General features: G+C 35.6%; 2 protein-coding genes across 2 annotated transcripts in view; both read right to left on the minus strand.

The window, feature by feature from the left end:
• The window catches only part of USP50 (ubiquitin specific peptidase 50), a 6,361-nt gene extending 3,190 nt beyond the window's left edge, over positions 1-3,171 (minus strand). The window contains 4 exon segments of the mRNA XM_067003879.1: positions 666-878; positions 2,406-2,530; positions 2,533-2,600; positions 3,083-3,171. Of these exon segments, the coding sequence (XP_066859980.1) occupies positions 666-878; positions 2,406-2,530; positions 2,533-2,600; positions 3,083-3,171 (495 nt within the window).
• A 1,933-nt stretch (positions 3,172-5,104) lies between these two features.
• The window catches only part of TRPM7 (transient receptor potential cation channel subfamily M member 7), a 54,938-nt gene continuing 35,179 nt past the window's right edge, over positions 5,105-24,863 (minus strand). The window contains exons 18-40 of the mRNA XM_048072035.2: positions 24,494-24,649; positions 24,204-24,347; positions 23,414-23,542; positions 22,195-22,479; positions 20,592-20,766; positions 19,889-20,021; positions 19,075-19,259; positions 18,233-18,365; positions 17,053-17,768; positions 14,893-14,969; positions 13,964-14,023; positions 12,563-12,644; positions 12,088-12,158; positions 11,548-11,585; positions 10,833-10,858; positions 10,463-10,513; positions 10,310-10,375; positions 9,405-9,688; positions 8,968-9,050; positions 8,441-8,646; positions 7,725-7,776; positions 7,524-7,630; positions 5,105-6,624 (exon numbers count right to left, since the gene is read on the minus strand). Of these exons, the coding sequence (XP_047927992.1) occupies positions 6,494-6,624; positions 7,524-7,630; positions 7,725-7,776; positions 8,441-8,646; positions 8,968-9,050; positions 9,405-9,688; positions 10,310-10,375; positions 10,463-10,513; positions 10,833-10,858; positions 11,548-11,585; positions 12,088-12,158; positions 12,563-12,644; positions 13,964-14,023; positions 14,893-14,969; positions 17,053-17,768; positions 18,233-18,365; positions 19,075-19,259; positions 19,889-20,021; positions 20,592-20,766; positions 22,195-22,479; positions 23,414-23,542; positions 24,204-24,347; positions 24,494-24,649 (3,390 nt within the window). The 3' untranslated portion in view covers positions 5,105-6,493. The remainder of the gene's footprint in view (positions 6,625-7,523; positions 7,631-7,724; positions 7,777-8,440; positions 8,647-8,967; positions 9,051-9,404; positions 9,689-10,309; positions 10,376-10,462; positions 10,514-10,832; positions 10,859-11,547; positions 11,586-12,087; positions 12,159-12,562; positions 12,645-13,963; positions 14,024-14,892; positions 14,970-17,052; positions 17,769-18,232; positions 18,366-19,074; positions 19,260-19,888; positions 20,022-20,591; positions 20,767-22,194; positions 22,480-23,413; positions 23,543-24,203; positions 24,348-24,493; positions 24,650-24,863) is intronic.

Consider the following 24,863-nt stretch of genomic DNA (forward strand, 5'->3'; position numbering starts at 1 on the left):
CCATACTTTTAAACTTTCATAACTTGGCCATTACCTAGCCATATTTATACAGTCAAAGGCTGTAACTAGGAGCCACAAGTTCTTTTTCAGCATGTCAAGAAAAGCACGTGCTAAATGGGAAATTAAAGAAAAATTAGTCTGGGATGGTTGAGCTTCTACGAACTGTTATATGAAGTTTGCATTTTTAAAATTTTATTTTTAATATATGAGCAGTTGATAATAAGAAATTCTTGATAATAAATTTGGTATCAGCCACGGATGGCTAGTAAAGTATGCCAAGCAGCAGCTCTTATACTGAATTGCAGCCTTGCGTAGTATATCCACTTTAGACATGATTTAGTTAAGGGATGAACAAAAATACAGTGCCTTAGCTGCAGCAGTGACAAGCAGAACCCTCTTCCCTTCCCACCCCCCAAGGGGTAAATTTCCCTCATCCCCTGACAACTCAGGAGAATTGCTTCCATAATTTTATCAGTCTCCACAGTCCAGAGAGCACCTCAGAAACCCCACTTAGCACCAGATCCCCTTTGAAAGAATAGAGATTAAGGCCCGTGGAACCAAAGTAACTTAAATCCTGCATCTTTTTAATAACACGTATCATTTTTAGCCACCTATTCCCCCACCAAACAGAAACCAGCAGTTTGGGAATATATTAGAGGTCATACCTGCAGAGAGCATGTGCTCTCAGAAGGAACGGGCAAGGAAAGGGCAGTGAAGATCTCAGGTTTATCAGTGGAAGTCTTGCATTCTAGACATGTAATACATGTAACATCGTAACTCGGTTGTGCCTCAAATAACTGCATGATAAGAGATGTTTCACTGGCAGGCCCAAGCCCTCTGTTTTCTTTTGCACCAGTTATGCATCTTCTTTTGCTTGACTATACAAGAGGAAAAAAAGTAGATAGCCAACTGTTTCAGAAGTGCCTTCAACACTTTTAATGGTTAGAATGGAAGCAAATGTTTAACGTGGCTTGACGATCAAACCTGCAAAAGACACTGAGAACGAACGTGTGATCTACAGCACTCTAGGACCGCCATATACTGGGCAGTTCTTTGAAAAGAGGTTATAGGCAGTAACACTGTTTTTACATAGTGTCGATAGCATCTATACTATTCTGTGCTGTATATTGCTAAGACTTCAACTGTTCCCTGTCCATTACTGCAATGCAAGGGAGGGAGACACGCTCATTTGCAATGCAGTAGGGGGTCATTAGGTCTTGGTGGACCCACTGCAAAATTCTGGTGGTTTTATAGTTTGTTGTGTTTTATTTTTATTTTTTTTTGCTAAAGAAACTACTTAGAGCTCTGGTTTATTTGTAAAGAAATAACTGATCAAGACATAATCTAAATGTAACCAATATTTGAATAGCTTTAAATCTGGTGCAATTATCAGCACCTCCTTCCAGCTACAGATTAACTCAGAGGCCCTGGGCAGACAGGCCCACACCCATGCTTACGTGACTCACAGTAGTTATCCTGTCATCCCAGCAGCTACTTGCACATAAAATCAAACAAGTCTGTCTTGGAAGGAAGAGGTCTGACTCATTCTTAGCTGCACAGCTTTTGTTTTTCTAAATCTTCAGATTCAATGTTATCCTTACCCACAAAAACCCTTCCTACCCTACCTTACCTACAAAAATCCCCTTCCCCGCAGCAGATATTCTCTTTGTTGTAGGAACCAACCTCCCAGCTCTTTTACAACAAAATTCACACTAGCAGCAGCTTCGAGATCTCTGTCCTCCAGCTCACTTCCTCCATAGCACCAAGCCAGGTACAAAGGACGCACTGTGACAGGATTTTGCTTGCAGTTTACCATATCTTCTTTTAAGCAATGCTAAAACTAACTCCTGTGAAAGAGAATGGTGAGCTTTACAAGAGACTGGCTGTCTGCTGCCCACGTAGGCTAGTATTCAGTCTGGTCCCAGAACTTGGCTCTAAAGTTCTATCACTTTACTTGATGTTTGCAGTAAACTAAATTACTTTTCTGAGAGAAATTAAACAAAAATGTAACATTCTGGACATATGGGCAGGAATGAATGATTTAATTGCCAGCAAAGTCGTTTATCAGAGGAACTGAGCAGACATGGGGGCATAGCAGACAGATTTTAAGCAGATGAAAAGGGGGAGGAACTAAAGCATGGAAGGGCAAGGAGAGGAAGAGGTGAGTATGATGGTGCTACAGACAACATTAGCATAAGATGAGGGGCTGCAATTTGACATAGCATTAGATGTAGCTAATGAATTATTGTGTGCATGTGGGTATGAAACAAAGGATATGACAATTTTAGCAACCACATCTTGTAGTTTGTGAGAGGAGAATAGGTGATTATTGCATGAAGTGCTAAACCACGAAATGTAAGGAGGAAACAGCTACAGCCCCAAAAACATCCCAGCTGCACTCTTACCTTCTTGAGGGCCTCATGGAGCTCATTCAGCACACAGATCAGAAACTCCTGTGCATCCTGCTGAGTCCTCTTGCTAAAAGTTGGGTACCGCTCCCCAAGAACTGAACAGAAAACTTCTGGGGAACACAGTCAGACTCTCCAAGCCCCATACCAGACATCAGATAGCCAAAGGCAGTTGCAGATTCACCATACTCCCTCAGGAAAAATAAAAATAAGTTTCAGGTAAAGCAGGAAAATATGGTGGCTCTACCTTCAAACAGGAGCATAATAAACAGAAAACCGACACAGGTACAGTGCAGCTCTGATGGCCTCTGTTCCATCAGTTCTGGCAGAGGCAGAAAGAGCCTGGGCTGCCTTGGTCTCCTTCCAGCACTTTGCCCAAAATAGTTAGCAAAAGGTGGGCATCTGCTGATGCCACTGCACTCAGCATCTCAGCCTAACCCAACTTTATTCGTGTTTGCTCACACTTGTATTAATTTTTATTATTCCCATGGTAATATGCATCATTCAAGAAGACAACAGAATATGCTTAGTACTACTTTTTGTGGATCCGAAACAAGACCTTGATTATGCTGTTTTTAGCATTACACATGATATTGAAATCCATATCTGTGCTACCTTCTGCAAGCTCCAGGGCTTAGAATTAACTTCCTGTTACTTTCAGCACAAGAGATTACCTGCAAGAAAAAGTATTAACTATAAAGTAATTGAAAGTCTTTTCAAAATCGTTACTTATTTTTGTTTTCCAACTGACTGTTAGCCGCATGCAACGTGAATTGTTACTACCAGGCTTTTAGCTGTAGGCTTTTCTCATCTCCAAATTCTTGTAGTGTTAAAGTGGTATATCATTTAGCAAAATGCAACCACGAATAACAAAAGTGTAGGAAATCACTGTCACAGGCTTAAAAACCAAATCTCTCCTTTTCCTGATCACAAGGCTACCAAGCAGTAGCTAGGAAACCAGCTCTCCAGTAGACTCACCTTCATGTATTTCACCACAATATATTTGGGATTGTTTTTTCTCTGAAATGTTTCAGCACCTAAAATACTGCAGTAAACCACTCAACAATGCTGAGTTTGCTGGATTAATTAAGCAATGAAATTAGTGTATTCATATATTTGAAATTTTTGTATAAAGAAATGCTGTGGCTGTAGGAAATTAAGTGCATTTTAAAACATAAGTTACCTAAGTAACCAACGCTACTATGCAAGTACATAACACTCTAACACTGTTTAATCTGTTATTCAATCAGTTTTTCTTCTAACAAAAATATCCTGAAGAATGAACGTAGCTTACCTATTCACTTATATGAAAGACATTATTTAAATAGGTTAAGCTAAATGCCCTTTCAGTAGGAAAGTCACTGAAGCATTTATAATTGCTACTAAAAACTATTGGAGAAGGTTTGAATTAGTATTCTTGTACTTAAAAGCTATTAAAATAATGATATTGATGCATGCCAATATTTTGGTTTTAGGCAGTTAACAGGTTCTGATGTTCAGTACTGCTTTTTTTCCTCCTCAGAAATCTTGAAGAAATTTAAATGCTGACGGATCACAACTCTTAACTATTCATAGAGAATAATGGGCATGCATTTCAAGATTGATAAGGTTTTAAAAGAGGAGTGGCATTCGATGTTATCAGCCAAATGCACTTGTTCCCACAACCTAGTTTTGAAAAGTGCAACGTCAATAGGATAAGGTATTTATGACCCCCTAAGGGTCAGGATACTTCTTCAAACCAACTCTTACTTGCCACCACATCTTTCCAATGCCTTCCTTGAAGAATACTTACATCTATGATAGTTTTCTGTCCGTCTGAAAGAGATTGTGAAAGTTGCAATTGTCTTCTCCTCAGTTTACATATAGGCCTCTCATATAATTCTAGCTGTAAGTCTCCAGGAGTAAGCTATTACTCATGACAGGAAGATGTATAGAAATATGTACAGTTAACCACTGATAACCACACTGAGTTATCTATGTGTTCCCCAGCCCTATTTGACCCTTTCTGTCTTTGAAAGGCTTCAGGCCCTAGGCATTACAACACTGACCAAAGGAAACATTTCCCCCTGTCACAAACACCCACCGCAAACGTCACATCTGTTTATTTTTTTAAGGAATTAGTCACAAGCAAAACTACTGAAGACAGTCATCATGGTTGTATAAGTGAACTGTGCATTGTTAAATATTGTCAGGAAACAACGTTTCCTAACTTTCATGTGTATTTTTCCCAAAACGGTTATCCTTTTTTATATACTAAATTTGGTTTATAACACTTGAGGCTCCCCTAGGAATCCTTCCCAATTTTAAGAGCTAGCCTCACTAATACATTGACTATTGCTTTTACTTGACTAAAATACAGAATTAAAAAGTTATAATTACTATCTTGAATAGATGTCTATCACTGACAACAACAGAAGGGGATGCTGGCAGGAATCGAACAAGGAACTACAAATTTTAAACAAACACTATAAAGAGCTTTAAAATATTTTGTCTCATTTACTCATTAATCCTATTACATAAGTTTGTCCACTACAGGTGTTCTCACATTTTTTCCCCTAGTTCCTGGTGTTACCAAAGTTGAGATACTCCAAACGTGGACAACTGCTTTGGTCCAGCACAGCAAATTCTACTTTTCTGCATAAAGAGCTATTCAAATTCACCCAAAAAGCCTTTCAGACTAAGACAGACAGCAGAAGTCTGTAAACAAGAATAAATTTATTTTAGATTCTTTAAAGATTTAATGATATACAAAATGTATACAGTATTATATCCTTATAACATTTTACCTTTCCCCGTCAAACATAAAACACCATTTAAACAGCTATTGTGTTCGTGCCTTAAGTCTGTATCTATAAGATACACTACTGAATAAAAAAATTTATAGAGCTATATACTGCCCTTTTAATTAAAAATTACAAATTAGTACCTATGTAACAAAAAAATCGCAGCATGAAACTTCAGTTGGACAACAGTTTTTTCTTGCTGAATGCTCAACAATATTTGGGACAGTTAAATTACATTTTATTGGCATGAAGGTGCATTGCAATCTCCCGTACTTTACATAACGCTATTCCAACCCTAGTCTCTCTTAAATAAGTACCACAAATAACATAACATTAAAGATGTTTTCTACACAATTTTAAATACATTTAAAAGTTATGTGTACATTCAGTGTGATACACTGGTTTTATGAGATCTTTGGAAGGCATAACTTCTGAAGCAGTCACTACGTACAACAAAAAGCACTTCCAACTTGTGTTCTCACAAGGCAACTTATTTGGACCAGTACATACTATTTCTTCTATTAAATATGATTATACCAGTCTATCATGGCTTTGTTTGTTACTATTTCATGGTGACGTGATAAAACTGAAATGTATAAAACAAGAAATCTCATTATGCACAATTAGGGCTCTATTCCACAAAAAATAACAGCTTTACAGCTACAAAGCTGAATCCTGATTCAGGAGACTCTCTCTCTATTGGAACAGATTAAGTTCCTACCTTCAACCTCAACCTACTGGCATCACATACACACCCCTCATTTGGCTCTGTCTTCTTCAAAAAGCCAGAGTAGAAGACATCTGGTCAGAAAACGTTAGTGGAACCATTCCAAAAACGCTCACAGAATACTCTGGCATCAGAGAGGTAGGTGCTTTCTCCTATCTTTTACCGACTGACAGTAAGACAGCTGCCAAAGAGGCAAATGCTTTACCTTAAAACATCAACTACCAAAATCCTTTTGGTTGAAGGCATATTGCACACCACAGGACTACAGAGAGAAAATCCTCCACTAAACCGAAACAAAATCAAAAATAAACCTTCTGCTAAAAAGCCCCTTTTAAAAGCATACCATAAATACTCATCATTATTCAACCTCTAAAACGATCAGCTGCCAAGCTGTTCTCTGTAGATGGTTATCACAAGTTGTTAGGTCCTTAGATAATGGACCAGCCAAATTCCACTTATAACACAGTAATCCTTGTTTTGATGCATCTTTCTTTTAATTATGGTGGAGGAAAGATAAGTGACAACTTTGTGACATTCCGTGAAGTTTGGATGAGGCCACTGATTTGGTCACATCATTAGAGCATCAAACGAATAGAATTAGCTGAATCTGATTCTTTGGTGCAGCTTCCAGGCTGAATTGTCAATTCAGGGGAATCATCCTGAGGAAATATAATCTTGTCAGGTGTGTAATCATTCCTCTTCAGATCTAAATAAACAAAATGAAGTCATATCGGTTACCATTTCTTTGGAGTGTAGAAACAATGAAGCATAAGTTATTTCAAATAACTGGCTAGGCATATGTACTTATAAATAAGAATTCCTCAATATGTATTCAATGCCACAAAAGGATGTTTTATCGTATATGTAACAGGAAGCACATAGTTCTGCTTTAAAAAGTGATGGAAACTTAATTATTTTATTTATAGATACTATATAGCAAGTACCAAATCAACTTCTAATGGAAATCAGACCCTTTCATGATACCCTTTGATGCTACCAGGAGTTACAACTCAAATTTAAAATAAAAGACCTCTCTTCATATGAGAAACAACCTAAAAGAGTAGCATTAAACAGGCAGGATCATGCAAGTTCCTTAAGTTATTCTGGAGACTAAAAGCCTGATACAGAGAAATAATTTCAAAGTTTGATATGACTGCAGTGTAGTCCATGCAACTAAAACGTTCAGAATTGAATAGTTTAATAGAACAAATTTATGCAGACCTAGATATGTATAAAAAAAAGGGCAAAGCCCCCCAAAAAAACATATTCCAGTTTTTGGCTAAAAAGTCTCAGATTTTGCAGTATCTTTACCTCCTTTTCCTACTTTTTCTGGGAACTCATTATTTTTTACTGCACCTTCTGAAGTCAAGATCAATCTAGTCAGCCTTCTTCAAGTACTGTGCATACAAATATAGATTACACATTGTTAAATCCTTCAACTAGGATTTTTTATCTTAAAATGACATATCTTTTTAAAGTAAAAATACAAAACTGATGTTTATTACTTACTCTACTTTCATGGCATGACATTACTATTTCATTATGCATCATACAAAACATCATGATACCCGAGTGCCTCAGAAAAAAATACAGCACCACTCTTACCAGGAAGTTTAAGTTTCCTGCAGCAGGAATTACAGTGATGCTTTGCTCTGAAGTTTTTTATTGCATCCTCTCCCAGATTGGCTGGACCAAACACCATATCATATGACCTTAGAAATAAAGAGTGTGTAAACATGGATTGCATGTGTTCTCTGGCAAAATTTTTACAGTACTTTTTTTCTTTAAACCCTTCTTTGACCTTACCTTTTTTCTCCAGCTTTTATCACAGAGGGATCTGTCAAGTTTTCACCAACACCTTCAGACAGCACATGAAGAAAAAATTAAATCTGATACATTACATAAATAATATTGAAAAGCCTTGCCATTGTTAGCTATGACTTCTCAGCTTTCCCAAGAATAAAGGCAGAAAGAATTAAAATGGTATAGAATACTCTTTATTCTTACATGAATTGCTCCTCAACAAGCACTTAGTACCTCTCAGATTTCCTTCACCTAATTCTACATCTGCCTGCAATTCTTAACTAATTTTCACCTGAGAGAAAAAAGTTTCCTATATAGAACTTCTCACAGCCAGAATATCTGACACACAATTAAGCATAAATACAGCTTGCCATATTGGCACTATCCAAATGTGTCAACAAATATATATATATATATGGCACATATAATTGGGAAAACTCCTATATATTTATATTCTCTGTAGTGCTGTAAAATTTTTGTGCCATATTTAATAAACCCACCATTGATTCAGATGAACTAGACTAATACACACTAAATACTGCTTATTGCATATAAATACTGCTTATTGCATATGAATTCTTAATAAAATGCTATCACAAGAGAGTCCAGGAGTTGGAGTCAATGACCCTTATGGGTCCTTTCCAACTTAACTCTATGATTCTGTGAGAAAGACCCATATACCTTGGCTGTTGACCCCAATTTCAAAATCGGGACATTACCTTGCAGATCTAGTACCAGCAATTCCCCTCTTGTATACTCATAGGTCCAATGGCTGAAAGCTAGCATAACCTCCTCTAGCATGTTAGTTGGAATTATTTCATCACCATTGTTGTTGTTATATTTTCTGAACTCTCCTGTCATGCACTCTTCAACTGCAAACCACTGGCCAGCAGAGTGGCAATATAACAGGAAAACTTCCAGGAACCTAGTAAAAAGCATACTTTATGAATATATTTCCGAACAAATGACAATTTAGTCATTTACTACTAGACAATTCTTTGATTTACTTATCATTTAAAACATTGGAAACTACTATATAAATTCATTAATATCACTCTAGGCTAGAAGCAGTGCAAGAAAGTATCAATGAAAACACTGCCAAGAATATTTGTCTGACACATTCTTTAATGTTCAGAGACATATTCACGTATCAGTACCTTAATATATTTGAGCTGTACGTCCACAGCCCTGTAGGCATTCTTCTGGAAGAAAACATGCAATATGCTAGAAGTTTAAATTTACTCACCTTGGAGAGTATGGTATGGATTTGGGCTTCATTTGATTGAAAGCAAAAGTGAGCTTCTGTGCTGCCCTCTGCTGCTGAATTTCCTAGAATTCAGAGCCCATACTTTATTAGCAGCATTATATGAAAGGAATCATTATGGAGCCAAAAAAACAAAACAAACAAACAAAAAAAAACAACAGCAAGAACAGTAACTACTGATTCCCCCAAGACAGTGTAACGAATTGCTTGCTTTTAAATTTACATTTTAAGACCTCGAGCTTTTTGAATTAGTAAAACATACTGTAGCAGAGTTTTAACCCTTTAGTTCATAGAGAACAGAAAATTAACTTTTTTTTCTTTTGTTATATATATATATATATACACACACACACACTATTTTTCAGGTGGGAAAAAATAATGCCTGTCTATGCTTAATAATTGACAAGAATAAAACTTACTCTCAAGCACAAGTGTAACACAGTATCCTCTTTATAAATGCTTGACCAAGTATTCACAACTTCAGGAAGAAAAGACTTGATGATATAAAGATGACCTGATTTGAGGATATCATATTCTGACCACGTGCATACTACTTTAAGAGCTCGACGTAAACCTCCTCCCATCTCCTCTTTACTTAAAAATTCAATTTTAGCACAGAGTCCTAGCTGTGACCAGGAAGACATGCTGTTGTTCAAGATGTTGGGAGAACTTTCTTCAAGGCGATACACAGTGACTGGTTCACCTGTATTACAATACAAAAAGCAATTACCACATTTAATTTTCAAATTAAAGCACTGAATATCTTCAGTTTCTTAGATCTCAACACATACGAAGTTGTCCCTCGCATTCTGAATCAGTAAAAAAATGAAACTAGCCAGTAGAAAGACCCCTCTTTTCTTTCATAGAGCAGCACAGTAGTACAGCGTTTTTGTCCTCCTGATTAGAACTATTAATGACACCATTCAAACAGCATTAAGAACACTGAATAAATGCTTACATACACTTTAGATGAGTCAAAACAAGCCCTAACTTAAAGGAATACTTGCAGAATAGTTTGCTATAAAAATTGTTAGTACAATTCTATCACCACCATTCTGAGGACAACTACAATTAACCTAAATTTCATAATCAAGTGAGCTGCCCTAGAAAAGGTGTCAGACATTTAAATTTTTGAGCATTGCAAGAGAGACACTATTTTAGGTCACTAGTTATAAGCAAGCATGAAATTTGTCTTTATAATTTTCTATTAGAAGAAATTTGTACAGGGATTTCTTTTGTTTTCTTCCCCAAAAGACCGTACTAAACAAGCCCTTTGAACTCTGACCCTCCCCCTCCACTCACCAACAAGAATTACAGTCTTTACCTCTTGGAGGCACAGGAGTGAAGGGAATGCTCTGTGATAACCTCATCAAGTTATTTCTTTCTACAGCTAGAGAAAAATCACAGCATTTATTAGATTTTAAGGTTCTAAAAAGTGTCATTAGAGATATGAACTATAGTTATAAGAGGCACTGACCTGAATAATAGTAATTGATATCCATGATAGGCTTGAAAGGAGAAGCGATGCCTGAGAGAGATCAGAAATAATGAAAGAGACACTGCCTGCTACCTGTATTGTGTATCAAAATAACCACGTACAAAGACCACTTCCCAAGTGACTAGAGCTTGAAAAAGATTTGCTATGCAGAAAATTAAGGATCTCGCTTAGATCTTCAGTACTTTAGAAGAAATTGTAGTACCTGAAGGTAGGCTGTTAAAAAAGTAATCATAGTGCTACCTCTCCATTAAGCTCCAAATTATCAGCAAACATATTCTCATACATAACCCAAACAGTTGCTTGTATGAAAAAGCTCCCAGCTTGTTTATAGCAGAAACAAAAAACTTACCATTCAATGCATCTTCTTCAGATGGCCTGTGAAATGTCACAAAACCAACTGTTATTGCTTCTTAAGAACTTGTTTTTATATTTACTGATTTTGACACATCATCCTAGGTCACCTTGTTAACCTCACAGTAATGCTTTTATCTTATTTTTCAAGGGCAGAACTGCTGTTTAATTACAAAATGGTAATGGAAGGCTGTTAAGTAATCTCCTGGTTTTAGAGCTATACTTTAAATACCACCAAGTCACGCACAACATTATGTAAAGTTTGCATCACAAGAGCTCATTCCCACAGAGGTGCTTAATTAAAGTGTGTTCACAACAGCTTACCTTTCTGTTATCAGATTAATAAGGTAATGCTTTTAACAGTTAACTCAGGGGATAATTGTTAACAAGAGCAATGACTGCACAATTTCAGAGAAGGTTTACAATTTGGAAGGTTGGGTAAAGACCTTTGCCAGGAAGTTAGCTCATTAATAAGTGTCAACGCAGACATTTTCATGTAAGAGCATGTTTTGCCCTCTGATATGTGACTCAATTAACTTAAATATAACCTCTCATAGCATTCCAGTGAACACATTCAGTTATTTATTAGAAAAATCCTTAAACCTTGTTTTTTCATTAAACACAGCGGAGTAACACTGCAGCCAAAGACTACAACCAAAAAGAAAAATCAAAATATATAATGGAATTTCTTCATTACTAGAAAGCTTACTTACATTTGATTGCTATTTGAAGGTCTACCTTGCAACCAATCCTTTAAATCAAAGGGGGAAAAAAAAAAGAAGGCTTCAATTTTGTAAGAAGAACACCGTATATTTAATTTGGGGGGCAGGGGAGTTACGTGTTTTAAGATCTTGCAGTACAGCCTGCTTATTGGAAAGATTTCACTAAACTGTACTGAACTGCAGTTGAACAGAAAGACTCAAATACAACTGAGGATTGGTAAATACAATTAAAAGACCAGAAAAGTCTATGTTCTTTGTTTTATAGATCGTATAAGCATTTTTGTTCTTAAACAAAAAGGCTTGTTTTACATAAGCAGGAAGCACTGTATGTTTTCGTAGTGAGAACATGCAAAATATGTAGTAGATAATATGTACAACTTCTTCCCTCAGTCAAAACAGGTCCCCTCCTGTTGCCTCCTTGAACGAATAAGACTACAAATCAGTATTATTCTTCATGCAGTCTGTTTCTTCACCTTTATTTGTTCACTTTCTAGTTCTATTTGACAACAACAAAGAGACGAGGATACAAACCGTCAACAAGGCTGCTTTAGAATCTACTTGCTGAGTATCTTCACTTGACGCTCTTCTACTCTTGCTGTATACTACAAATGAAAAAGATTAATAACTGGACAAAAAATGGCACGTGTCTTTGTTACCTATTTTCTAACAGAGTGAGCAACTAGACAGCTTAATTGGTCTCCTATATAAAAAAGGCCTGATCCACAATTATCTACTGTTAGAAGTTTCCAGCACAGTTCTGACTGTATCACTTACCTTTTTATGATCTAGCTATTTGGGTATTTGCTGTTGCAAACAGATGTAGCAATTTAGTTGGCATGAGGAGAAGAATCACAGTGAAACATGAGAGCCCATTTAAATAGCACCAATCATGAAAACACTTCGAGATGGTTTAACTTTTTCTGTTTTCCTTGCACCCTCTTGGAATATGCATTGTCAACGAAATTGAGTGAGAAAATTAGGCCACCTGAATCAATGACATACTTACATTGTTCTGAATGGACTGCCAAAGGGTCAGTAAACCCACAGCAAGAACTAGACTGTCTTAGACCACAGTCAGTTTGAAGACCCTACAAAAGAAGTACACATATCATCATTATCATTGTTCTCAACTACTACTTTTTTTAGCACTACATTAGAAATGTATATGGTTTTTAGACTTGTGGATGTACCTCAAATACCTTGCTGCAAAAAAATGCTTACGTCAAGTGCATAATTCAGCTAAAACACTTTTTACAGTATCAGCTCTAACATTTTCAGTTGCTTATTAAGACTATTGATCTATTTGGAAAAAACACTTTTAAAGAGAACGTTACAATAAGATATGATTGTAGAGATGTACATTATGCTAGATCTCTACAAGCACCGCGTTCAGCTGTTCTGTTATGTATCTTCATTAACTATCAATTCTCATTTGAGAACTTGGCTCAGGCAGAAACTAAAGTTCAGTTTGAAAAAGCCATTGAAACTAAAAATAAAATCTAAGTGTTGCCACAAATGCCTACAGTTTATGAAGTGAATTTCCCCACGGACACATTCCTTAATAATAATTACATACTTTGAGTATCTACTGAAATGGTCAGCTTCAGACAACAAAACGTTTATTTTGCAAACAAATAGAAAGATATCTTCATCCCAAACTGCAACTTCACGTACACTGCAATGGGACCAGAACACTCCTCACAATCAGCCTAATAATTCCAATGGTTATCTGAATGAAATTTTAAAATTCAAGATTCTGTAGAACAAAAAAACCTTGAACTTAGAATGGTATGCTTGCCATTTCAAGACTTGCCACAATTAGGAAGTTGCTACCAGCCTTTTTCACCCTTCAAAGGCACACACCCACGGGTATGTGTACAGGTGTGTGTGTATGTGTACGAAGTGTGTGAGTATATACATATACTATTTGTGTATGGATACCTATGAGAAAGATTATTTTTTTTACATCCCTAGACAGAAATACTTCACTGAAATGTACCAGAGAATGCTAAGCCAAGATAACAATGCATGGCTGCCAGAAGATGCATACATCCTCCCCTACCCTTCTGTGTCTTTATAAATTCTATTACTCTATATGTACTGTGTCTGGATATCGTAACTTTAATGTCGTACTTTGTGAAGACATTTGAAGGCAAATTCTGTATTTTTTTTGTGGAAGAATAGACTATAACTACCCCTTACACAACTGGCAAACTTCCCAAAGTGTGTTGTTTCTTTTTTTTCTTTTTTTTTTTATTTTTTAAATCATGACAAGGGTTCATTATATCTTTCCCCTGCAAATAGTGATCTATGAAAACAGAGTTTCTTATCTTCACTGTAAAGAATAAATTCTACCATCTGGTGAAAATTGTCTTTCTAGAATAAAATGGAAACCTTTTGCACTTACTTGAAGTCTGGTTGTTTCTATTCCCTCCAATATAGCTTTTTTGAAGTCTTCCTGTTGCTCCTATTAAAAAAAAAAAAACACACAAAGCAAATTGTAAACATTATTAAGAGTAGTACCGGAATACCCACACACAAAAAACTTTTTGGTCACACATGATACTTATCAGAAGGCGTACAAGGAACAACTCAGCAGAAGTTTTGACATTGCAAATGGTCATCATGCAATTCTCAAGTCAGATTCTCCCCCCAGTGAGGGGTAACCGCAAATGGAAGCTTTTATATATATATATATATATATGTATACATATATGGTGTGTGTGTGTGTATATATCACCTGGAGGACAGGTTTGACACAATTAATAACTTCCCAGTAGTTATTTGTAATATTCTTTTATGAAAACTGAAATTATACACCATTTTAGTTGACAAAGTTTAGTAGAAAGGCCTTTTCTTCTTGGAAGCACAACAAACAACCTTTGAAGCAACCGCAGTCACTTTCAATCATATACACTATCATCTTGGTCTGTATAATATTAGTGTAAATCACTTAAATCTTCCTAAACACCTACCTTGAAATTTACAAGTTTCAAATGTTTCTTATTTAACTGTGGGATATATAATTTTATCTTAATTTTAATTTACAGTTATATTAATCTCAGCTTTCATAACCTCAGAACTTCTTTAATATTTCATTAATATCATATTATGAAACAAGAGCACTTGATGTGCAGTTAAGGTTGCACAAGTTTTCACTCCATTGCTAATCATAAGAGATGCATTCCTTCCAGGCTGCATTTTGGAAGTTCTTTGATTGTATTTGCTCTTAGACTTAATCAAGACATATGGTGAAGTTACAATTGAAAAAAAACACAACCACCAAAAAACACTATCCTCATTAATCATGGAAAGACTTTCTGAAAAACACGTTACCTCAATATCAGCACTTCTTTCTTTAATTTTGCTTGCTGCTTCTTTAAACCGCTGCAACTCCATGCTGTCTCTGTGACCTTTGACACAGTGAATTGAAAAAGAGTATTCAAAATCAAAGGCAGACTGACATGTTCTGACCATGCCAATAGTTTGTATCATAAGAACAAAGGGTTACAAACCATCTAAATTCTGTGTGCCTGACTGCACCAGGGAACACTTTCCAAACACAATAAAATTGGTGTAACAAAATATTAATATGAAACCATTGCTTTTCCCGCATTGTGTGGACTACCACAATTCAAAATGTGAAAATAACATTTTAAAATGTTAAGTGTATGCTTCCCACAAGAAAGGAACTACATAGTCTGAATCTTAGTATTTTTAAGTGAGCATAACATATGAAGGAAAAGCAGACAGTTTTCTGAGGTAGCTTTTACAATATACCCTTCATCCTCCCAGTTGCAAGACAGCCTCCAGAATTTTACCAAGCACGTGGCTTTGTAATGAATGAAAACCTATTGGGATTGGCAATGGAAAGCTGCCCTTCATCTGAAGTTTTGTAAAACCTGGACAGTAAGAATGAAGAGTATGTTCTAAATGCTAGATGTCAGAGGACCACACACTAAAAATTTCACTCCAGTAAAATAAGTATAGTTAGTATTCAAAGTTATTAGTGGTAAAGAACATTCACAGATTAGCTAGAGTTATACAATCACTGAGTCCATTATTTCTGTTTAGTCTTGCTTTCTGAATCAAAAGAAAAAGGGGACGTCTTTTTTTTTTATATATATATATCATGAGAACATTATAAACAAGTAACTAGTGTACACAAGCGTGTAGATACTCTTTCTACACATAAAACTAAAAATGATAATGTATGTAGGTATCTTCTTAGAACTCCAAGTTTCACAGCAATAAACTCGTCTAAAGATTTAAATCTTTACATTCTCAACAAACATTTGAAAAACACTGAGGCATCCCTGAACTGGGGCAAGACAAAGCTTCTGCAGGCAACCTGTCAATTCCAGATTGTGATCTACTATACACTAAAACTATTTAAAGCATTATCTATTTCACAGAGATCGGTTAGTAAACCCACACCTGTATTTTGCAATGAATCTGCCACTGTTTTACCATTCAAACACGTAGGTAACTGTAACCAAAAGCATGCAACTTTTTACTGTTAAGCAAAACTTGAGGGAAGGCATAATGCTGTTATTTAATTAAAGGATTTTGGAAGCTGCCAAAAGGACTGCTAAAAAGTACATAGGCAACAGTGGAAGATCCCAATTACAACAGTGTTTAGAAACACAGTATAGGAGGATCCCTCAGTTTGATACAGATACCACAAAGATATTTGTCCAGGATTCCATCAGCCTAAGAAGTCTTCTGTAATTACGTCAAGAAATAGACAATATTTTTAAATGTATGAAATGAAAAGATAAGAGCTTCATAATGAGTTGCAAAAAGTTTATCTACGATGCCCACAACAAGTTGTAGAGCTGTTAATTGCATAGAACTGCTATACTCAACAACTGGCCACTGTTTTTCAGAAAAATATTGTCTATGTGACAGAATTATAAAGAAATGATAATTTTTGAGTAAAAATAAATAAATTCAGGCAACATAGGGAAATTAGAGATGTTAAAAGCAAAAAAAGCAGAGCAAAATGGTAGAACAAAGTCACCTGCAACCGGAATACACCCAAAATACCATACAATTCTTGATAAGTCAAACCTTGTGGTTTAGATTTGGTCCACAGTTTATGAAGTAGTCCCATAAGGATGTTAGAACATAAATCTTGGTTTTGGAGTTCCATTGCATGGACATGCTGACTTTTGGAAAGTTCATCTTTAATATTCAATTTTCCATGTGAGCCGCCACAGTTGACTGTTGACGTCAAGTCGCCAGTTGACAAAGACAACTTCGTTTGGGGTTTGTTCTTCGATAAGTTGACAGAGGACTGGTGATCACATTTGTCAACTCTGCAGCTGTAGTTATCATTAGTGTCACTCTCATCATGAATAAAACCACAATTAATGTATCCTCCATTTTCAACACAAGGTTGGGTGAAAGCAAGGCAAGCAGAGCCAGAAGCAAGAGGATAAGAGCAGCTAATTATGACTTCAGGACATTCAGAATCTACTTTGTTATACTTACCCACAAATGCACCAAATTCTACATTATTATCTCCTTCTGTAGCCTTAGAGCAAACAGTCTCTTCATGCTTTGCTGAAGAATCCAGCTGACTTTTGCAACTGGGACGAGATGGAGTGCTAACAAAAAACTTAGTTGTTGGGGATGTTACATGTGGCATGCTGTTGGATGAATTGCCTAATTTTTTACTTCTACTAATGGATTTTGAGATTTCTGCAGCCTGTATTCGTTGGCGAAGTTCTGGAGGGGGAACAACATTGGAAAATAAGGCACTGCCTGAGGAACCTGCCTCTTGAAAGTTTATTTCTTCTCTTCGAGGAACTAGAGCTAACTCCTGACCAATAGTCTTATGTTGGACTTCTTTGTCATCACGTATAGAAATGTTACAGAGTAAAGCATTATTATTTTCAAGGCCTCCTTGTGGAAAAGAACCGAAGACATTTCCAATGCTGTGCTTTTTCCACACAGATGATCTTAGAGAGCCATCATCAATGAGGTTTTGTGCCAAGTGTTTTGAAATACTCAATTCCCTCGTAATTTCATTATGAACCTTGCTAGCTTCTGAAGCTTTCTGTGCAGTCAGTGTTTTCAGAGTATCCACAGTTAGAGCAGAGAGATCCTGTAGGTGGCCAATCTGTGAATCTAAAGACTGTAGTGACCGTTTTATGTAGTTGACACGATCACCAACTTCCTTTATCTGAATGCACATTTGTTCCACCCTAAGAAAAAAAATCAAATTACGAAGTAGCTATGAAAGATATTATTTTCTATATGCAAACAAAGCATCTTTGCAATTCTTTTTGCCCACTTAAGAAAAAAGAACTCTAAAATTTCAGGATGGTATAAACTAGAGCATTTGGCTGCTTTGTAATACAACATTTGTACATACTTTTGAATCATAGAATTAGCATACACATAAACAAAGGCCCTACAGCACACTTTCAAATGCATTAGTTTACAATTGCCTCAGCTTACCAACTGTAGGCAACGCTATTCTACAGATAAGGGAACAAACCACATTAGCGGCTTCTGCATAGCATCATCTAAAGTTTGCACAAATACATAGTTTGAGTATTTTCTTTAAGTCTATTTTACCCCCTTAAAGCAATTAAAAACCACAAAAGTTCTAAGCTTCTCTATTCAGAAGTTTTATTTGTAAAAAATTTATTTGTAAAAATTTTACCGTTCAAATGTGACTCGAATCCTCTCCTCGCTTCCAGAATGAAATTTATCATCTTTTTCATTGAAATACATCTCAACACACAGTTCTTCAAAATCATGAAGTTTCTTTTGATCTTCTTCTGTTAGGAAGAGTTCTAAAAAGAGATTAAACAGTTCAGAAGATGCATATGTAGTAAAGTTTTTCAGGCACTGGAAATTTATAGCCACAAACTTACAAAGGGTGTTAAAAGTAAAACACATACAAAAATAGAAAACAGTGCCATCTAGGACCTTTCCTCTCCTTGCAAGACAAAAAAAAAAAAGAAAAAAATTTAAATGTCAAAGACTTTGCCTAAAATAAAAATCAAGATACTACAGGCCACACACCCCCATACACTTTAAGACAGAGGCTAGATTCCTCAGCTGTATTTCTCATCATCTGTGAAACAATCTTTTTTTTTCTTTTTAAATCTTCAAAGTGTTTCAAGTAAGACTAGTCTTCCAGGAAAAAAAAAAGTCCTTCATGAACACTAACAGAAAATCTAATTTTGTAGCGTTCTGTTAGCTTTTGCTATAACTTAATCTAACCGGAGATTTTCCAGGGGCTGTGCATTATATCCTTTGTAAAAACGTGGGAACTTTGAACAGAATGAGAGTCTTATTCAATATTGAGGATACAAAAAATTAAGACCTACTTAGAATCACAGAATATCCCCAGTTAGAAGAGACCCACCAGCATCATCAAGTCCAACTCCAACTTTGTTGAGAACACACATTAAAACCAAGAAATCTGCACGTTCCTGACAGTTTGCTTTAATCATATCAAAAAGTTATCATAATTTTTTGGATAATAACTGTTCATACTTGGCCCATCTGAAGTCTTGTCTGTCTTTCTTCTTTTACATATACAACAGAACAGGGAAGCCATGTGGCTAAGAATAATAAGTGGTGGAGGCAGAACAGGTTTTTCATGATAGGCCATAATGAAATGATAGCGTTGATACTTCCACACGATGTTTGAAATCGCCTTTACCTGTAAATATACATTGCTGAAAAGGAAGAAAAAAAGAATTAAACACATAAGTTTTTTGCTGTTGCTGTTGTTTGTGTTTATTATGTGTTTAAAAAAAAGACAGAAAATCACATACTTGTCTTTTATTGTATAAAATAACAGTGTAAGTTGGAAACATTCAAGAAAAGGCTATGTCCTAAAGCAGGGAGAGGATTAAATAATTCTCTCATCTGCTATCATTTCAGTACCTTTCCTCAGACATGAAAGACACTGAGATATTTCAAATTTGTCAAAAAGGTATTTCCAACTAAACACATTTTTAATTATTATTATTACTTTTAAATCAGACCACACTAATTCTGTTGTCTACCATTCCCCAGTATTAGTGAGCTGTTTATTCCTGTATACAAAACACTTGCAGAGAATTCCTTATGGATTTATGGTTCCTTCGGCCTTACAGATGTGACACGTACCAGACACATCACAAATTTCCCTTCCTTGTCATGGTGTTTGCAGTGAGGAAGACCAGCCCTTGAACCTGAAAATGCTTCCACCAAATAGGATTGCTTTGAACTGTTATCAGTTATTCTTATCTTCTCATCTTACTAAGGTGAAATACAAAAACTTAAAGGAATAGCAAAAATTAGCAATTGTTCATATACTTACTTGAAAAATGCAATAAGGAGATTAACCATAATTATGTACTGTACAAAGAGGTAGACAGCTTGAAGAAATGGGGTCAACCACGTTCCTGGCCCACAGAGATGAGCAACTTGTGACTCAGAATTATTTGCACATACTGTGTTGGGGGGGAGGGAGGAAAAAACACAAAATATGTAAAGCAGATTTTAGAACTCAGAGCAGATATAGACAAGAAAAAAGATCGCTCAAAGAGTGTACAATCACCAAGCAACATGCACTGTTCTGCAACTCAAAATATCACTGTGCATTTAGGAATATGGTAGAAAGATACAGGAGACAAAGATTTCAGTTTATACTAAGGTATAATCATATTACTGGATTAAAATAAAAAAGAAAGTATACTACCTCCACAGCAAAAAAAAAAAAAAAAAAAAAGGCATGATATCTATGTGGAAAAAATCTAAAGTATTGCTAGGAATAGCCTGAAGAAAAACCCCAATTAAGTAGAGTTTTCACTCTAAGCCATTCATTCTTAATAAGGGATAATAGAAGAGTCAAATCAAGAAGTTATATATCTACAAGTCACAAAGAGGAAAAAATCTAGTAAATGGAACAAATGGCAACAATACTGGGCATTTCATTTCATAAAATGAAAACTTTGTAAGACCTTACAAAGATCTCATGAGAATAAGCCTTCTTAGTTGCTTCAAAATTTGTAGTGTCTTACCATCAATTTCATAGGCATATACTTCACCAAAAATCATCCAGTATGGATGAAACACAATATCTCTAGCAAGAGTCCAAGACGGTGCCTCATTAGGGTACAATATTGCCTTCCTGGGAACACCAAAGCTAAGCAGTACAAGTGCCATAATCACCACAATGTAAAACATGTTGGCCACCTGGAAACACAAAAAAGTCAGTTAACTCACAAGGTTATAATTATGCTTTTACAGGGACAGCATAAGCTCGATGAATTCTCTATATCAGCAAAAGATCTAGGACCCTTGTACTTCAGTCAGAAAATGTTGTCAAATAACAAACCCTTTTAAAAATTTCTTATTTTTTCCCTCTCATTTCTTACAGAATGTTTGCTACTCTTGGCCAAAAGGTAGTTTCTTTTTAACTCAAATACCCATTACGTGGAAGAGTAGCAGCTGATAAAGAAAGAGAAACATTCCTTCCCAAATTCACTGAATAGCTGTACAAAGTACAGATGTAGTGTTCCAAAGACTGAGTAGTGTGAAAAACAGAACCTATTCTAATGGCAAGAAGTCAAAGTGAGAAATGTAAGCAACCTGATGCCCTCCTTTTTAAGGAATGACAGGGTTCAACTTTGTAGGAGCAATTTTTTTTTTGTTTGGGGGTGTGTGTGTGTACAACACCCTTTCTCCCTTCATATATATGACTCCCAAGGGTTAAAATCCTGAAACACACATACACACACACTTCATTCCTATTCTGACAACTTTTTCATTTAACAATCTCTCAATCTTACTGTAGAATTCTACCTCCACTCTAGCAGTGTTACTACTAGGAAGACCATAAGCCCTAGCATTAGGTTCCCTTTATTACAGCAGAGTTATACATTGATTTTTTGAACAAAAATGGATCTCAAAGATGGTTTTGTAACTACCACTCATCAACTACCTGCTGCAAAATACACTTTTACATTACAGAACACAACTGCACTGCACGACTAGTTTTGAACACAGTTGGAGTATGCCTCAACACTGGACATCACATAACATGTCAAAAAAACATTCTACCAGGTTGAAGGAAAGAAAATTTGAAGGCCACATTGTCATGCAGGGGAAGCTGGAGTGTACGAGTGCACACAAAACTGAGCGTATGAGAAGGCAGCCTGTGGGGAGTGTACTCTCAGCACACAATCTTAAGAACAGTTGCAGAAAGCTACCTAGAAACATTTAGCACAGCTCACTATAAGTAACTAATCTTCCCTGTAAAAGTGAAAATCTTGCACTAGCTAGCACAAAGGCAAGAAATACTCAGGACTATAAATAAATCTGAAACCCAAAAGGCATTATCATATTCCTTCAATTCTCACACATTTAACAGAGCACAGAAGGAAGATCTTCCGTCTTGTTACAGATTTAACAGAGAAAGCTCCATAATAAAGAACACTTCTACTCAGTGCTTGTTTTCAAACACATTAAGTTATACTCCAGCTAGCTACTTCTGCACAAAGTTGCTGACACACCGGAACAGGATAAGCAACCTTTTACTAAATAAAGCTTTGAGAAATTATAAATAGATGCAGCAAAATAAAGGTATTTCAACTGAAAGAAAAATAAAAAAATAGTACTTACCATTTTCCCAATCATCATAACATAAGGGCCAGCCTGCTGGTTTACAGCTAAAAAATCCAGTAATCGCACATACCAAAAAATTATATTGAGACAGTATGTTATTCTTCCAGCAACAAAAACATAATTTTCTCTGTAAGTGTTTTCACCAAAATTCCCCTTTGCTCCAAATCTTAATGCAAACCCAATGAAGAAAGTGACAATAGCAACTGTGTCACTGATATTGAAGTAATCACTGAACCACACTTTAATCTTCTGATTAATCTTCCCAGCCTCTGACATAAAAATCTGCAATAACAAAAATAAAATATTCAGGTCTGCTCATGTTTACTCCACTTAAAATAACACTGAAACGTATGAATCAGTAAAATTCTTACACTCGCAAAAATAAAATACGTATTTGAATGGGTAACTCTTTTGCACAGAAGAACCCAAAAAAGTGTTTAACTGTGCCTGCTTCACAACTATGACAAGGAAATATTTCCTTCTTCCTGAACAAGTTGTGAAGGAACTGTTTTCAATTTGATTGCTTTTTTTTCCACCTTCTTCTTTAGGAAGTCACTATAACAAAAATGAGTCTTCAATTCTGTTTCAGTTGGACCTGCAGTATCCAGTTAGTAAACTGGCTTTTCTCTCCCATTTAAAAATTCTTACAGAACTACTCAAAAAACTCTTGCTGATCAGCAACATTATGGTTGTGGTAGCTATCCCACCTTGATCAAGATTTTTTGTTTCATCTTGGTCCTAGGCGCAGAGTTTGATTGATGCTAACAGATACATATACATTTAATCCCTCAAAAATGTAAGGCTGTTTGTTAGAACCTGATTAGACAGTAAGCCACAGATTGAAAAAAAAAATCAGAAAAATTTGAAAAAAAAAAAATACACATACACCAGACCACGATGTCGTTGTCAGGTCCTTGAAACTTAGGAGAGAAAAAAAGAAAAGCATTTCCTTTTAAATAGACCACCCCCTCTTCCCCATTGGAAGCAGAAAAAAAGAAAGCAAGCTATGTCCAACCAGTGAAACACTAAGAATCCAAGAAACACTAGACTGCTGATTTAGATACTATACCAAATATAAAGGTATTACACATCATGTGTTCCAACGTTTAAAGTTTCTTAGGCTGTCTTGTTTATAAACACAGTTTAAAGCATACTGTTGTAATTGTAAAAAAAAAAAAAAAAAAAAAACCACACTCACAGACTGTTAGCGACATACCTCACGAATTTTCTCAATTGCTGATGTGAAAATGTAAGCAATAACAATCCACTCTTGAACAGACGGTAATTCTTCCATTTTTACAAGAACCACAAATGTGTAGAGCATGAGGAATCCTAAGTATGCCAACTAAAAAGAGCAATTAAAGTTTTTTATATATATATATATATACATACATACATATATATATATATACACACACACACACAGAAGGGTTCCTTATAGATGTCTTTATATTTTTTTTTTCATGTGGTATATGATAAAACCTTCGTATAGGATCACGGTACTATCTTTTACCGCTTTAAGCAAACAGGTTATTATTTATAAAGAGGGTATAAATATTTTCTTAGAACACAAATTTTAGAGTTTCTATTGAAATAATTTAAACAAAATTGTGCATGAACACTTTTTAACCTAGTAAATTATGATAGAATTTCTGCTGATGGAATTAACTACTGATGAAATTAACTACTAATTAACTACTGAAAAACTGATGAAATTAACTACTCAGATCAGAATAAAGATTTTCACACCAACTAGTCTTAGCCTAAAAAACAGGTATTTTTCAAAACCAACATCATGAACTTTAAAAAGAAAAAAAAGCACTGCATATGCATTTTTTTCAGAATCAAGTACTTCTCATTTCCAGTTTAGTAGAGCAAGGGCTTTTTTGATTGTTTTTTAAAAAGTGCTTAAGCTTTTATGCAAGTCGCAGAGGTGTATGTTAGAAAAAGAACCCAAAGATATGCACTGCATTTCCAAATAAAATACTACATAGAAAAAAACTCACCGTATTAAACCAAAACTTCACAATTGGTGCATGATAAAATGCGTAAAACTTCTGTGTAATCGGAAGTCTTTTAGGTTTTGCAGGAGTCTCCATATCATGCTTCTCTGAAGTACTGTCCAAGATCCTTACTTCTTTAAACACCTCCTAAAATGAAAGGACTGTTAACTTTACTTACAGAAATGCACGTTTTCGGAGATCCACTTTAGCTCTTGCTTTAATTTTAAAATGTAATTATTTATTTTAAATTAGAAATACTGGTCTTTAATGGCTGCCCCCCACCCCCGCCTTACCATAGGTATTTCATCTGCTGCAGTCTGGAAGTTGTTTTCACTGTCATCCATTGCCATTTGATGTGCATCTTGAGATTGAGGAATATGTGACATTTCAGCCTTGGTCTTATATTCCAACAGAAGTATAGCAGGAGGGAGTAAAATACTCAGTATCACCTGGAAAAAATGAAGACTAAGTTCAACTTGTTCACAGCTACGTCAAAATATCAGAATATACCAATACATAAAATATTCCCTGAAAATATGTTACCCATATTTCCCTTGCCTGTTAGTGAGGAAAAAAATGTAGGAAATAATTAGCTATTATTACTTATATACACACTTATGAGGCTAAGATGACAATATATAGCGCTTTCCTTTACTTAAAAGA

This window comes from Anser cygnoides, chromosome 11, assembly GCF_040182565.1.
Source record: "Anser cygnoides isolate HZ-2024a breed goose chromosome 11, Taihu_goose_T2T_genome, whole genome shotgun sequence".
NCBI classification, from domain to species: Eukaryota; Metazoa; Chordata; class Aves; order Anseriformes; family Anatidae; genus Anser; species Anser cygnoides.